The sequence below is a fragment of the Myotis daubentonii genome, chromosome 4 (assembly GCF_963259705.1).
Source record: "Myotis daubentonii chromosome 4, mMyoDau2.1, whole genome shotgun sequence".
Classification (NCBI taxonomy): domain Eukaryota; kingdom Metazoa; phylum Chordata; class Mammalia; order Chiroptera; family Vespertilionidae; genus Myotis; species Myotis daubentonii.
This window is the reverse complement of record NC_081843.1, coordinates 75,035,540-75,051,308: the sequence shown is the minus strand read 5'-3', so window position 1 is coordinate 75,051,308 and position 15,769 is coordinate 75,035,540. Positions and strand designations below refer to the sequence as shown.

The following is a 15,769-nucleotide window of genomic DNA, read 5'->3' as shown; positions in this document are numbered from 1 at the left end:
CACTCTAGATTCAAACAAGATTACTAGTGGTCCAATGTTGACTTGAAAGGTTAAATTATAAATCCTAATTAGGTATGGATTGAATTTTGCTAAGATATCACATTATTTTCATGCTATTTTATAATATCTATGTAGAGATAAGCTATTTCCAATTATGAAATATCTATTCAATTCACGGAGCTACTACTACCTTTAAGATGTCAATAATTAATAATATTCATTATAGGATGTCCATGGGCTCATTTGATTACTTTTAGAACAAAAATAGTTAATAGTGTATCACATAACTTCACGGTTACTATCATTTACTCATTTATACTTAAACTAGAGGCCCAGTGCACAAAAATTTGTGCACTCGGTGGGGAGGGAGGGTACCTCAGCCCGGCCTGTGCCCTCTCCCAGTCTGGGACCCCTCGGGAGATAACGACCTGCTGGCTTAGGTCTGCTCCCAGGTGGCAGAGGGCAGGCCCAATCCCTAGGTGCAGCCCCTGGTCGGGCTCAGAGCAGGGCCGATTGGGGAGTTGGGGCGCCGCCCCCTGTCATGCACAGAGCAGGGCGGATTGGGAGGTTGCGATGCCACCCTCAGTCACACTCAGGGTAGGGCCGATTGGGGGTTGGGGCACCACCCCCTGTCACACTCAAGGCAGGGTCGATGGGGAGGTTGTGGCGCCACCCCCTGTCACGCTGATCCCGGTGCTGGGAGGCATATTACCCTTTTACTATATAGAATAGAGGCCTGGTGCATGGGTGGGGCCAGCTGGTTTGCCCTGAAGGGTGTCCTGGATCAGGGTGGGGGTCCCCACTGGGGTGCCTGGCCAACCTGGATGAGGGGATGATGGCTGTTTGCAGCTGGTCTCACACCCTTCAGGGTGGGGGTCCCCACTGGGGTGCCTGGCCATCTGGGTGAGGGGCTGAGGGCTGTTTTCAGGCTGGGACTGAAGCTCCCAACTGCTCCTTTTTTTTCTTTTTTTATTCTGGGCCAGCTTTAGCTCTGAGGCTTAGCTCCAGCTCTGAGGCCTCAGCTGCTGAAAACAGGTATCTGGTTTGTTTCGGTTCTATAATCGAAACTCTGTATCAACTCCAGCTCTGAGATCCCGGCTCGCTGAAAGCTGGTTTCTGGGGTTTTGTTTAGCTTCTATATTTGTTACAATGTTTTTTAAACTGCAGGCTCAGAGGCCGGCAACGCAGGAGGGGAGCGTTGCAGTCCTCCGTCACGGAAGCAAGCAAGCCTCATGTTCAGTTTAAGCTGCCTGGCTTCCGGCTGCCATCTTGGCTGGCAGTTAATTTGCATATCTCGCTGATTAGCCAATGGGAAGGGTAGCGGTCGTACGCCAATTACCATGTTTCTCTTTTATTAGATAGGATGTTTTTACTCTGAATAAATTTTAATTTTATTCTTTAAAATCCTTGGTATCTATAGAAGTCAAAATTGATCTTTTTTCTGTTAAGACAAAAAATTGTCTATTAACAGAATTCTGAGAAAATAGAATTTTGTTAGTAAGTTTGCTCATGAATAAACTTTTTAGTAAAACCAAATGTAAAATGAGGTCATCCTAAGAAATCTATTGAAAGACAAGTGATCTAAAATATTTTTAAAAAGTGCTATTGTAAAGCCATAAAAGTGCTTTCAGGTATCAACATGCTCATCAAACTCCCAAACTCCATTTAGAGTTTGATGATCTTATATTAAAAGGTTTTTCTTGACCACTTTGAAAAATTCTGTTAGAAGGGATAAGGAATCCAAAAGGAGGGGAATCTTTTCCTTCCAATTTGATGAAAATATATTTTACACAGCCTTTAAACAACCTGGAGAATATGGCTACATTTTACCAGTATATTCAGAACTGCAAAGAAAAGTACCCTCCCCCTCCCCTTTGTTCATGGAAAGTCTCTTTGAAGATTCTGTGTCTTTTAGAGTCTGTCACTCATGGTTCACAATTACCTTGATTTGTTTTTTACCTGTATCAGAAAGGTGACTAGTCTTACATAGGAGATCTAATTTTCGGTTCCACACACATAGGTCATTCCCACCAGAGAGCCAAACATCCAGTCTCTGAAGAACAGTTAAACACTGCAAAATTTATGAGAAATATACGTAAGTTTAGCAGTTCATGCATTCATTGGTGGTTTTACAATATGTTCTAAATTCTTTGATACCCTTTCCTTCAAGAGGTGAAGCCTAACTACCCTGCCCTTGAATGTGGGCTCTACTAAGTGACTAGTGTCTAATGAATAGAATGTGGCAGAAAGGATAGTGTGTGACTTATAAAGACACTAGAGGCCCGGTGCACAAAAATTTGTGCACTTGGGGGGGGGAGGGTCCCTCAGCCCGGCCTGTACCCTCCTGCAGTCTGGGACCCCTTGGGGGATGTCCACCTGCCAGCAGGGAGCAGGTCTAAGCTGCAGTCGGACATCCTTAGCGCTGCTGAGGAGGTGGGAGAGGCTCCCGCCACCACCGCTGTGCTGGCAGCTGGCAGCCTGGCTTGTGGCTGAGCAGAGCTCCCCCTGTGGGAGCGCACTGACCACCAGGGGGCAGCTCCTGCATTGAGCGTCTGCCCCCTGGTGGTCAATGTGTGTCATAGTGACCAATCATTCCCAGTTGTTCTGCTGTTAGGGTCAATTTGCATATTACCCTTTTATTATATGGACTAGGGGCCCGGCGCACGAAATTCGTGCACTGGGTGTGTGTGTCGGGGGGGGAGTGTCCCTCAGCCTAGCCTGCCCCCTCTCACATACTGGGAGCCCTCAGGCGTTGACCCCCATCACCCTCCAATCGCAGGATCGGCCCCTTGCCCAGGCCTGACGCCTCTGGCCTAGGCGTCCGGCCCGGGCAGCGGGGACCTGCAGCTGCAGCGGCCCCATGATCGTGGGCTTCACTTTAGGCCCAGGCAAGGGACCCCTAGCTCCTGGGACTGCCAGCTTCGACCGTGCCCAGCTCCCATCGCTGGCTCCACCCCTACTTCCTGCTATCACTGGCCAGGGCGGAAAAAGTGCCTGATCCTCTGATCATGGCTGGGGGGCAGGGCAAAGGCGGCCGCAGGGCCGCCTTTGCCCTGCCCCCCAGCTCTTAGCTCCCCCCTGGGTTTCCAATCACTGTCAGTGGCAGGGGGCTTCTTCCTGCTTTCCCTTTTGCCTCCCTGCATTGTGCCTACGTATGCAAATTAACCACCATCTTGTTGGCAGTTAACTGCCAATCTTAGTTGGCAGTTAATTTGCATATAGCCCTGATTAGCCAATGAAAAGGATAGCTCGTACGCCAATTACCATTTTTCTCTTTTATTAGTGTTGATAAGACAAATGGTGGTTTCCTCCTTGCTCTCTCTTAGGTCACTCTCTCTAGGGCAAACACACATAAGCAGCCACATGGAGAAAGACCCCCCCCCCCCCGGCAAGAAAGTAAAGCCTCTGTACAACCACCAACACTTCCCAAGCATGTGAGTCTCCTAGGAACCTCCAAATCCAGTCAAGCCTTCAGATGACAACCTCATGAAACACTGAGCCAGAACTATCCAGCTAAGCTGCTCTCTATTCCTGACTACAAACTCTGTGAGATATTTGTTTTAAGCAACTAAGTCTATTCCATTGATCTGTATATCTATTCTTATGCCAGTACCACACTGTCTTGATTACTATAGTTTTCTAATAAATTTTCAAATTGGGAAGCTTGCATCTTGCAACTTCGTTATTTCTTTTCAAGATTGTTCTAGCTATGCTAGGGTCCCCTGCACTTCTTCATCAATTTCTGCAAAACAAAAACAAGAACGTAGGGAAAAAACACCCTGTTGAGATTTTGGTAGAGATTGTATCCAATATGTAGACAGGGTAGTACTGCAATCTTAACCATATTAAATCTGATCCATGAATATGGGATGTCTTTTCATTTACTTAGATTTTCTTTAGTTTCTTTCAACAATGTTTTGTAGCTTTTGGTGTACAAGTCACCTATTACTTCTTTAAATTTATTTCTAAGCATATTATTCTTTTGGATGCTACTGTAAATGAATTGTTTTCTCAATTTTATTTTTGAATGTTCACTGCTAGTATATAGAAATACAATTAATTTTATATACTGAATTGTATCCTAAAACTTTGCTAAATCCATTTTTAGCTCTAATAGTTTTGTTGTGGATATAGAATTTCCTATATAGCTATTTTTTCTACATAGTTTTATGTATTCCTTTCCAATGTGGATGCCTTTTCTCTTTTATTGTCTAATTGCCCTGGTTCAGAACCTCCAGTACAACATTAAATAGAAATGCCAAGAGTAGACATCCTTGTTTGTTCCTGATCTCAGGGGGAAAGTATTCAGTCAGTCATTCCCCATTAATACAGTGTTAGCTGTGGGGCTTTCATAGATGCCCTTCCTTAGGTTGAGGAAGTTCTCACCTATTCCTAGTTTATTGAGGTTTGGAGTCTGTCAAATGCTTTCTCTGCATCTACTGAGATGATCATGTTTTTTGTCTTTTATTCTTACTATGGTGTATTACATTGATTAAATATTCAAATGTTAAACTAAACTCATATTCTATGATAAATCTCCCTTGGTCATGGTATATAACCCTTTTTATTCATTACTAGGTTTAGTTTTCATTTACTGCTTTTGTTACTTAACATCTTATTAGAATTTTCCAAACTCTTTGTGTACTCTTCTGAAATATCATTTTTAGCATATATATATCTACCATAATTTAACTACTTTCCTATAAGACATTAGGATACTGCCAATCATCCATCTACAAAATATATTTGCAATATACATTTCTGTTCATAAATCTCTGCCCATGTTTATTATTTTCTTTAAAGAGTTTTCTAGAAGTTGAATCACTGAGTCAATTAATGTAATCTTTTTTTTAAGATTCATTCATAATGACAAACTACCTTCCAGAAGATCATATCAATTTATACTCTCAACAGCAATTCAAATGACAATTTCACCATCTCCTTGCTAATATCAACCTTTATAAAAACTTTACTAGTTCAAAAAATAAACAGTATTTCTTATATTTATTAGGGATCCTAATTTCTTTAATAAAGCATGCTCAAAAACAATTTTAACCACTGAACTAAAGTGAGTAAAATGCTATTTTTAACGATTTTTAATGTGAAACTCATAGCAGGAGTAAATACAACTGTCTAGCTCAGGGGTGGGCAAACTTTTTGACTCGAGGGCCACAATGGGTTCTTAAACTGGACCGGAGGGCCGGAACAAAAGCATGGATGGAGTGTTTGTGTGAACTAATATAAATTCAAAGTAAACATCATTACATAAAAGGGTACGGTCTTCTTTTTTTTAGTTTTATTCATTTCAAATGGGCCGTAGTTTGCCCACGGCTGGTCTAGCTGATTCACATTATGGTAAAAGCCCTTATAAAGTACTTTCACCATACTGGAATTAGGCACTTTTTATTAAACAGTTCATAAAACAGCTCACCAAAGAAATTTCTCCAATACACTAAATTTTTTCTTTCCCTGTTCCTTCAATTCAGGTGTTTTATCTGAAACCTAATGAGCTCAGACAGAAAACAAGAGTATTTTTTAAGGAATTTAAAAGAGGTGTCTTTCAGATCACATAAAGCATAGAGATATGATCAAATCAATACTTAAATGGCTTCTTCAAAGACAGTACATTGTTAAATTGGATACAAGCATACAGTAAATGGCACTTTCTTCCCCATAAACTTTACTAAATTGATAATTAGAAGAGCATAGTAGCATGAGATGGCTACCAGAGATGCTGCCTTTCAGGAATATATTGACAATTGGCACACAGCAATACTTTTTCTTCTTTTTTTTTTCTTAAGTATTGGCTCCAATTTAGAGATCAGTTATCTTTAAAGCAAGAGGAAACATTATCTCATTTTACTAGCATCTTTCTCCAAACTTGCTCACATTATTGAAAGACACATTTGTGAGAACATTTAAGGTTAATTTCTTCTGTAGGAATCAAAGTAACCAAGTGTTATCCAAGTTTGTTTCTCCAACATGTAGCAGAGTTCCTTTCATGTAATAAGCCCCAATTAATACTTGTAAAATGAATGAACCTAACAGTAGCAACCAATTAGCCCCATAACATTTTGTTTTGGAAATAAGTAACTGACATTTTTTTAGGAATAATTTATCCTACTAATTACTTCTCTTTAGTATTGACACTATTACAGATGTCCCCCTTTCCCTATCTTTGTGCTTCCCTCCACTCAGGTCCCCCCTCCACCCCAACCAGGTCATCACCACATTACTGTCTGTGTCCATGGGCTATACACATAAGCATATATGTTCTTTGGTTAATCTCTTCCAGTCTTCCCACCCACCTCCCTTCTGAGATCTGTCAGTCTGTTGTCTGTTCTATATATCCATGCCTCTGGTCCTATCTTGTTTGTCAGTTTATTTTTTTCATTAGATTCCACATATAAGTGAGATCATGTGATACTTGTCTTTCTCTGACTGGCTTATTTCAATTAGCATAATAAGTTCCCAGGTCCATCATCCATGCTGTCACAAAGGTTAAGAGTTCCTTCTTTTTTACAGCTGCATAGTATTACATTGTGTAAATGGACATCTTTGTATCCACTCATTTACTGATGGTCACCTGAGATGTTTCCAGATCTTGGCTATTGTAAACATATCTTATCTTTATGATTTTATAGAAGGCAGAGTGTGAGGGACAAATGATTCCATGTTTTTATTTCAAAGTAAAGAAACATACTAACTACTACTATAGAGTCATTCTGCAAGGATTGCCTCTTTTTGTAATTACTTACTAGAAACATACTAGGTATTACCTTTTCCCTTATCTTGCTATAGAGATTTATTGCTTGCTGTAAGTTCAAATTCAAACATTCTAGCATTTGAAATATTTACTTCCAAAAACCTAATCTTAGAAGAATAAAATAACTGTAACTATGTGTGGAAGAAATAATATTTTTAAATATTTTTAATAGATTTCAGAGAGTAAGGGAGAGAGATAGATAGAAACATCAATGATGAGACAGAATCATTGATTGGCTGCCTCCTGCACATCCCCTACTGGGGGAGAAATCGATCCCACAGCCCGGGCATGTGCCCTTGGCCAGAATCTAACCTGGGACTCTTTAGTCCACAGGCCGACTAAAAGTGCTTTATAAGGGCTTTTATTGTAATGTGAATCATTACAGGCTCTATCCACTGAGCCAAACCGGCTAGGGCAGGAAGAAATAATTTTTTAAACCTACAAAAGTAATTTCATCAAACTAACTTAACAGTTTTTTCTCAGACAAAAAAATTTTTACCATAAAATATCAGCTTATGATCTTACCTTTACAGTAGACTGGAAGCATGACACTTTTTGAACTTGCCTGCCAGTATCACAATTCCATACCTAAATTTATGTTAAGAAACAATTTCTAAACATTTCAAATCTTATAACTTTTCCAATAATTAAGTCACAAATGTCACACATTTAGGTAGAAAATAAGGCATAAAATATTGAGTCATCAACTTAGCACAGTAGGCATACAACCTAAAATAATTTTCTGGTAAATTTTACTGTCAAACTATTTGAAAATGCCAACAGAAAGGATGGTCTGAAAACTGAATCTTTATAGACATTATATATTGCAACTGTTTAAATTTTGTTTATTCTCCAAAATAGTCCACCATATTGACTGAAAGCTCTCTCAATGTGTATGACATAATTAACTACTGTTATCCTGGTTAAAAAAAGATAGTAACAGTGTGTTCCTATTACCTGTATACATATTTAAAGTAATTAGAGGACCTCTCATAAAATGTCCAAGGTTAGTTTAACTAAGGAGTATGATGATTTTCAAATTTTTCACACCATTTCCTATGGTAAGATACACATGTTACATCATATCTGAAAACACATTCACATAATATATATATATATATATAATATGTATAAATATATATATGTACATACAAACTTTTAAGACTATCACTTGACAAAATTGTTTTAAATCTACACTGAGCATTTAATTAATGAAGTTTTAGTTAATAGAGAAGGCCCAAGCTGAGTTAACCCTTTGCGGTTGTATTAAATTTGGACATGGGTGTCATACTGGTCGGAATTAATTTCCATTGAAAGAGCAGTGATACGTAACATGCAAGATTATGAAGGATAAACAAGATTTATTAATTCTTTTTTGGAACTACGTCACTACTAGTAGAATCACTACAAACGTTATCACTTTCTACGTCAGAGTCAGTATTCAAGGTGCCAAAATAAAACTCTTCATCGTTACTTTCAGATTCGCAGTACACTTCTTTCGGTAACTTTCTTTTTGCCATTTTGGAGTATTATTTTGAAATATCTTAACAAGCGAGAATGCCTAATTACAGTTAAACGTAACTTGTAAAGCTTTATTTGAAATTCTGCGAAGTATCTCCGAAGCTTGTCGATTTCTTCACTCTCAAAAGGCGACTGACTCGCCACGGTGTTTTGCATGGCGAGTGTGGAACGACCGCGTTTGTTTATATTGAGTTTCGATATCTCCGATTTGTCGGGGCAATGTTTTGGTTCGTGACAAGGTCGCTTAGACACTTAAGAGCTTTCAGAGAAATTATGAACTGATACATGAATGAATAGAGTTAAGATTCGTACGGTTCCTTGCTGTGGTGGCTGAGAGCAGATATAAGACCAGAACGGTAAAAAAGCTTTGGTGGCTGAGAGTAGACAAACGACCGCAAAGGGTTAATTTAGAATTCACCTGAGTAAAAGAACTGCCAGCAAAGCACCCCGGAATTATTTTCAACAAAGTCATTCTGCAAAGGAAATGAGTCTATACCATCATTTACAGGTACAGTTTATACTGATATTGTCCCATCTACTCATCTCTGTACTGTACTGTAACAGTAATTTTTAATAATTGCCTCTAAGTACTTTAGAAATCATCTAATAAAAAAGCATTTTAAATTCTACTTTTGCAGAGGTTATATTGATACTGAAAACAAATAAAAAAAGATCTTTAGTCCATAAAATAAATTGCCTCGATAGAGCAGTAGCAATAACGCTAACCTGACCTAAAAATCATCGAATTTTATGCCCTTGTTTACATAATACTGTAATCCCCTCACAATTTATCACCATTTAAATCTTTTCTTAAAATGTTTTCACCTATTGGAAACCTGTCTAGAAATCACTTTAGCTGAGAAGCTTGTTTAAGTTTCATAAAGTATGTATATGTTTTACAGAAGCCTGAGTAACACTGACTCCTTTGAGCTTACTGTGAAACTTACTTCACTAATGCTTGAAGCTAAACAGAATTTTCAAAGAGCATAGACTTTTTAAAGGTAATCTATGATAACTTAAAAAAAAAAAAGGTCATGAGAGATTACAGTTATCCATAGCATTTGGCTATGGCCTTCACAAATCCAAATTCCTCATAAAAAGATTAAAGGGCTAAATTTGTTTATGGAAAACATTTTTTAAATATATTTCTATTGATTTCAGAAAGGAAGGGAGAGGAAGGGAGAGAAATATCAATGAGATCAATGATGAGAGAGAATCACTGATCGGCTGACTCCTGCATGCTCCCTACTGGGGATTGAGCCTGCAACCTGGGCATGTGCCTTGACAGGGAATCGAACCTTGACCTCCTGGTTCATTGGTCAACGCTCAACTACTGAGCAACACTGGCCAGGCTAAGGAAAATATTTTAAAAGGCAGTATTATTATATAGTGGTTCAGAACTCGGCTCTGCAGTCAGACTGCTTACCTTCTGCCCTATACTGGCTGCATAACCTTGGACAAGTTACTTAACCCCTCTTTGCCTCTAATATCTGTGAATGAGAACAAAAATTCTTATTGTAAGGATCAAATGGATTTATATAAAACAGAACAATGTGTGGCACATATAAGCATTTATAAAATGCCATTACATTTTTAAACTTTACCTAAAAGTAAGGTGGAAAGAAAGGTAACATACTTTTTTAATTTTATTTTTAAATACTAAATAGTAATATTAAACACTGAGCCAATGGCAATTCACTTTTCTGTCAGACTGGGTTCTCAAAAGGTTCTTATGGGTTGGGGCCATTAACTATTTTTTGCTGTACAATGAGGAGGAAAAAAAAACGAAGTAAATTATTTTCCAGTCCAACTGATCTTTATTTCCCTAAATTGAAAAGCAAACTGAGATACTAAGCATTTTTAAGCTCATTTTCTCCATTTCATCTATTTTATATAATAGTAACTCTAGAAAGAACAGTTTTAGTCATGGGGTTTCCATCAATAATACACCTTAACCTACTATTTCAAGTCTAATACTTTTCAGATGCCTAATGCTTTTAAGAAGTGTTTTATGAAAGCTAGAACAAAATCATTTTTGCTAAAAGAGGAATGTGCAAACAGGCCCCAAGAGCCTAAAGACTAATAATGTATATACTAGTCCCTTGGGTCACAATAGTTACTTCACTCTCTTCCAGACTAAAGGATATGATAACTGTTCTATCAGCAGACGCTGTCAAGATGAGCTGATTTTTTTCTTCACATGCTTCCAAGGAAGGAAATGTAATAATAGCTGTTATCTTTTGAGTGTGTCCATTGAGTTCCAAAAGTTTTTCTCCTGTCTGAAATACCAATGAAAATGTTAACAGGTTCATTATTTCACAACTTAAATTACTTTAACAACACTAAGAAGAATCACTATGTAGAAAATGCATACATTCTATTTGAAATTACTTAGCCATAAACAATTTTAAGTATTTTCTGATAGACAATACAAATTTTAGCATATTTCATATAAAATTTAAAGGAATATTCTTTCCATATGATTTTAAGAATATAATTGGATAAATTAAGCATAAAAATATCAGTAACTTAATCTGTAGGAAAAAATAGATAGTCCTTCTTATCCAAGTATTTGTTATTTAAGTCCCCACAGTCATACAGTTGTGGAAAGGAAAAAAGGCAGCATAACAACAACAAATATATCTATATCCAATAATGTATCAACTACTCATAAAGTTAGCCTCCACTCCACCTCTATTTAATAGCAACAGCTATTCCCACCCATGAGACTCTCATGGACTTCCCAAGTAATAAACACACTATAAAACACAATGTAAATATGACAAATTACAAATCTTTCCAAGGTTACAAGATTTCATGAATGTAGGGAACATGTTAAAGAAGTCCTTTAATCATAGACAAAGCCATTGAAAAATGAGGATCTGACAGATCAGACAATGAGAGAAGATAGATACTTCAAAAGAGAATAACCTGAGTATCAAAGGATCAGGAAGAGAGGTCTCAGAGAAATTTGGTTAAGCTTTAAATACTTTTTAAATAAGCCTTTTATTATATTGCTATTAAATTCAAACATGAGAAGCATGTTACATTATGTAATCATCACTTTGAAAGAAAAATTGCCACAAAAATCAACACTTGATTCATTTTCAGAGTCATACATAGTTGCTGGTAAGTTTTGTTCAGTAAGATTAAAATTTTATTTTCACATCTTGGTATTTGTTTCTCAGGAAAAAATCTTCATTAAAAAAGTTTCTATTATAAAATATTGGCTCCCGCCCTGACCGGTTTGGCTTAGTGGATAGAGCGTCAGCCTGCGGACTCAAGGGTCCCAGGTTAGATTCCGGTCAAGGGCATGTACCTTGGTTGCGGGCACATCCCCAGTGGGAGGTGTGCAGGAGGCAGCTGATTGATGTTTCTCTCTCACCAATGTTTCTAACTCTCTGTCCCTCTCCCTTCCTCTCTGTAAAAAATCAATAAAATATATTTTTTAAAAAAATATTGGCTCCCAATTTAAATGAAATCTTCCCAAGTATGCCTTTTCAAGTATTAATTAGTCTGTCTACTAATATGCTGATATATCCCCAGATAGTGTTTATGAATGTATACTCAACTATACAGTCATATCTTTATTACACAGTCCACACAAAATCAATACACACCTCGGCATTCCACACAACTACAAGTCCATCATCACCAGCAGATGCAAATCTGGTTAGAGAAAAAAAGTTAAAAAATAAGTCACTGGTGACATTTAAGTGCTAAAATTACTAAGAACCATCAAACCTTATTAATGATATTCTGAATTACTAATATTAATGCAGATTAAGTTATCTAAGCTAATTTAGCAAATATTGACGAATACCTGCTAGGATTTGTGCCAGGTACTGAAGATACAAAGATAAGATCATTTAGAGTGTTACAATGAATAAACTGCAAGAAATGTAAGAATGAGGGAGATCTGTAAAGGAACTTTAAAGTCCTTCCTTGCTTTAAAATTATATGTAAACCCGACTTAAGTGACATAAAGCCAAACTGAGGAACAGCTTCACTGAGAAGAAGTGACATTCCAGAAGTGGAAAAAATAAACCATGTCCTTAGATAAGTTAATTATTTCTATTCCTTTCTCTGTAAAAATACTCTAACTACTTTTTAAAGCCAACATCATACTCTACTTTTGCCCCTAACACTAGGACACAAAAATTTCCTTGTTCCTGAATTTTATCCCTATATAAGATTCCTAAAATTTCACTACTTCAGTCAAGTAACATTTTCATTAATACCCCAAACTGAGCTTCAAGTTCAAATTTTTCAGATTCAGTTTCAAAATCCCATATGCACCTGTTGTCTTCACTGGCTCAGACAAATCCTATATTTAGTACCCACTTCAAAACCATTTGATTACATCTCCTACTGCAGGAGCTAAAAGATTATCCAGGAGATAGGAAATTGGCCAAATACAGTCTGATAGTCTGTTAATAGTATTTGAATATAGAACTACATATTTTTTAATGGAAAGGGGCTTTAAAACTACCTACATTACAAGCTAGAAACCACACAAAGAGTTATTGTAAAATCCATGCTTAACACTTAATTTTTCAAAATGAAATAATGAAGTACATAAAAGATCTGAATACTAAAAAGAAAACTTATTTTTAAATTAAAAATATAATTTCTTATGGTTAATTACATACATTTTCTGGATTACAATACTTAACAATCCCTTTAGTATCAAAACTAGTTGCTAGATGTCTTTACTAGCTTATGTTTCTAGACCTATCGATCTATTTTTATTTGTATAGTGATGGTGGGAGAGCAGTACTCACGGTCTTAAGTTTTCTTTGGTATAAAACATCAATTTATATTGATTCTTGAAATTCTTATAATTGCTTTTCTCCATTTTAGAAGATTACAGGTTAAAAATATACTTTTTTCTAACCTTGATTTTTAACTTCTCATTGTTGTTTTATCACATCTGAATCTCATGAGGTCACGAGTTTAGAAATGAGATATAAAGCATTTTACCTCAAACTTTAATTCAATCAGTAGTAAACAAGTTAAAGCTAAACAATGCCCAATAGTAATGCATGAAATCACAGCCAATTTTTAGTTGCTCAGAGGTTGATTACCCAGTTGATGGATAACTCAGTCCTTTCAATTCTTATATATTCTATTGCTGCCTTTTTTTTCTACCATTTCAGTACCTATTATTACCTACTCATGAAGTTTAAAAATGCAAGTAACTTTGCTATATATTACCTCTCATAAAATAACTATGCCAAAGAATTTCTATGCATATGTGCATAACCGATGGACACAGACAATAGTGTTGTGAAGGCCTGGGGAGGAGACAGGAGCGGCGGGGAAGGGGGTAAGTGTGGGTAGGGAAAAAGGGGACATCTGTAATACTTTAAACAATAAAGATAAATTTTTAAAAATAACTATAATAAAGGGTTGGGAGATCGTTCACAAATTACAATTATCCATTCTACTAGGATGGATAACTGAAAACTAGCTGCACTAACTATATCTGTTTACCTCTAAGTCAGTTTATCCTAATCAGTCAAGCACATACCACAGCCACCTCCCAAATCATAAATGAAAATTCAACCCAAGAATTCCTAATACAGTAAGATATACTGTAACGGCTGAAAACAAGTAATGAACCATTTTAAAAAGAGTAATTAAAATGTCAATAAGGCTTAAGTTATTCAATGGAAGAAAAAAATAGTGGCTATATTGTCATAAAATTATATATAATTATATAAAATAATTTTTTAAAAAACTCAAAATTAATAGAATCTAAACATTCCATTCTAAAGATAAGTTTTTAAGAGAAATGCTTCTTTAATGATTAGCACAAAATATATGCAATGAGATTTCATACTATACGTTCGGAAAATGCCAAGATCAATTATATGTAGTTCTTGTCCCAAGATATTAAAATTTAATGACTTAAAAAGGTACTGTATCAGATCTAAGACATCATCAACTATAAGACATTCTATTACTTTATGTACTATTAAGGGGAAAAATGCTACATAATGGAAATACACTATCAATTATATGATTTATTCAAATTTTACAGATATTAAAATAGAAAAAAATAGGCTTTATAGAATCAATTCAATATAATAATTGCCATATTTATTGATCTTTATAACATGGCACTTTCTAATTCAACAAATCTCTATTTCTGGCAGGTTTATAGCACTAAATAATGCTTTTTCAATGAATAAGCAAACATTAAAGAGTTGCAAAGGTTCTGTAAAATAGATTGTCTTAATCTCACTTTTCTCTTATCATTATTAATATATCAATATTGTCACAACAAAAATAGAAATTTGAAAAACTTTACACTCACAATCTCACCACAAAGATAAATTCCTTTTATTTTTTTCATGCTCCTGTTATTACACATGGCCTTCAAGTTTTCTTAACTTGAAACCAAGTCTTTAAAAATATTCATTGCCCTAGCCGGTTTGGCTCAGTGGATAGAGCATCATTGGCCTGAAGACTGAAGGGTCCCGGATTTGAATCCAGTCAAGGGCACATGACCAGGTTGCAGGCTCGATCCCCAGTAGGGGGCATGCAGGAGGCAGCCAATCAATGATTCTCTCTCATCATTGATGTTTCTGTATCTCTCTCCCTCTCCCTTCCTCTCTGAAATTAATAAAAATGTTTTTTAAAAACTTTATAAAAATATTCATTGAAACTATACAATTAAATGACTAAGCAAAAGCTATATACATGAAAACAAGTTTAACAAGGTAGAAACATGGTTTAGTGAAGACCTATATTAGAGTTTATAGAATGTTCCATCTTCTCCTCCCCTAATTATGAGACCTAATTTATTGAGAGTTGATGACTCAATTATTTCTTCAATAAATATTTATTAAGCACTAACTATATAACATATAAGTATGTATGTGCTTGATCCTAAGAGTAAAGATCAATGAGATAGCTCTTGCCTTGAAGAGCTCAGTCTACATTACTCAGTAATGTTACAAGGTCTAGATCATGTACCCACTGAGAATTCTCATTTATACTTCTTTCATTATAGAAATCACTCCCTTTAAACACCTTCCCTTTGAACAACATCTCAGAGAAAGTACTCTTATTCTTGCCAACTGTGGGCTAAAAGAACAGCAAAGCTTCACAAAGATCTATATAAAATAAAACATGTATTTTCACAATTCCTATGTCCATTACCTAAGTGCATATTTAATAGCTCTTATTCATGTGAATTTATTTCAATTAAGTCAAAGGTGCTACAGATTCAAATATAACCTTAGAGGACATAATAAAAAGTATAGCCATAAATCTGAACATGAACCCTCCTGTATTCAATATCTACATAACCATAAAGCACTGGGAATATAAAAATATAACATTATTATGACAAAAAAAAATCCCTGTGGTTAACTAATTTCCCACAGTACTTTCTAATACATGATGCAGCTTAAATAGTGTATCTTTTTTTACAATAAAATAGTTGAAAAATAACAAAACTGAAAAATAACA

The 15,769-nt window shown here is 36.2% G+C and overlaps 1 protein-coding gene and 1 long non-coding RNA gene across 3 annotated transcripts in view; both read right to left on the bottom strand.

Annotated features, from left to right (window-relative positions):
* The window catches only part of LOC132233506 (uncharacterized), a 251,850-nt gene that overhangs the window by 27,613 nt on the left and 208,468 nt on the right, over positions 1-15,769 (bottom strand). The window lies entirely within an intron of this gene.
* Positions 1-15,769, bottom strand: part of WDR41 (WD repeat domain 41) — a 53,713-nt gene that overhangs the window by 24,878 nt on the left and 13,066 nt on the right. The window contains exons 3-6 of the mRNA XM_059694278.1: positions 11,908-11,956; positions 10,435-10,566; positions 7,292-7,354; positions 1,960-2,071 (exon numbers count right to left, since the gene is read on the bottom strand). Coding sequence (XP_059550261.1) covers positions 1,960-2,071; positions 7,292-7,354; positions 10,435-10,566; positions 11,908-11,956 — 356 coding nt within the window. The remainder of the gene's footprint in view (positions 1-1,959; positions 2,072-7,291; positions 7,355-10,434; positions 10,567-11,907; positions 11,957-15,769) is intronic.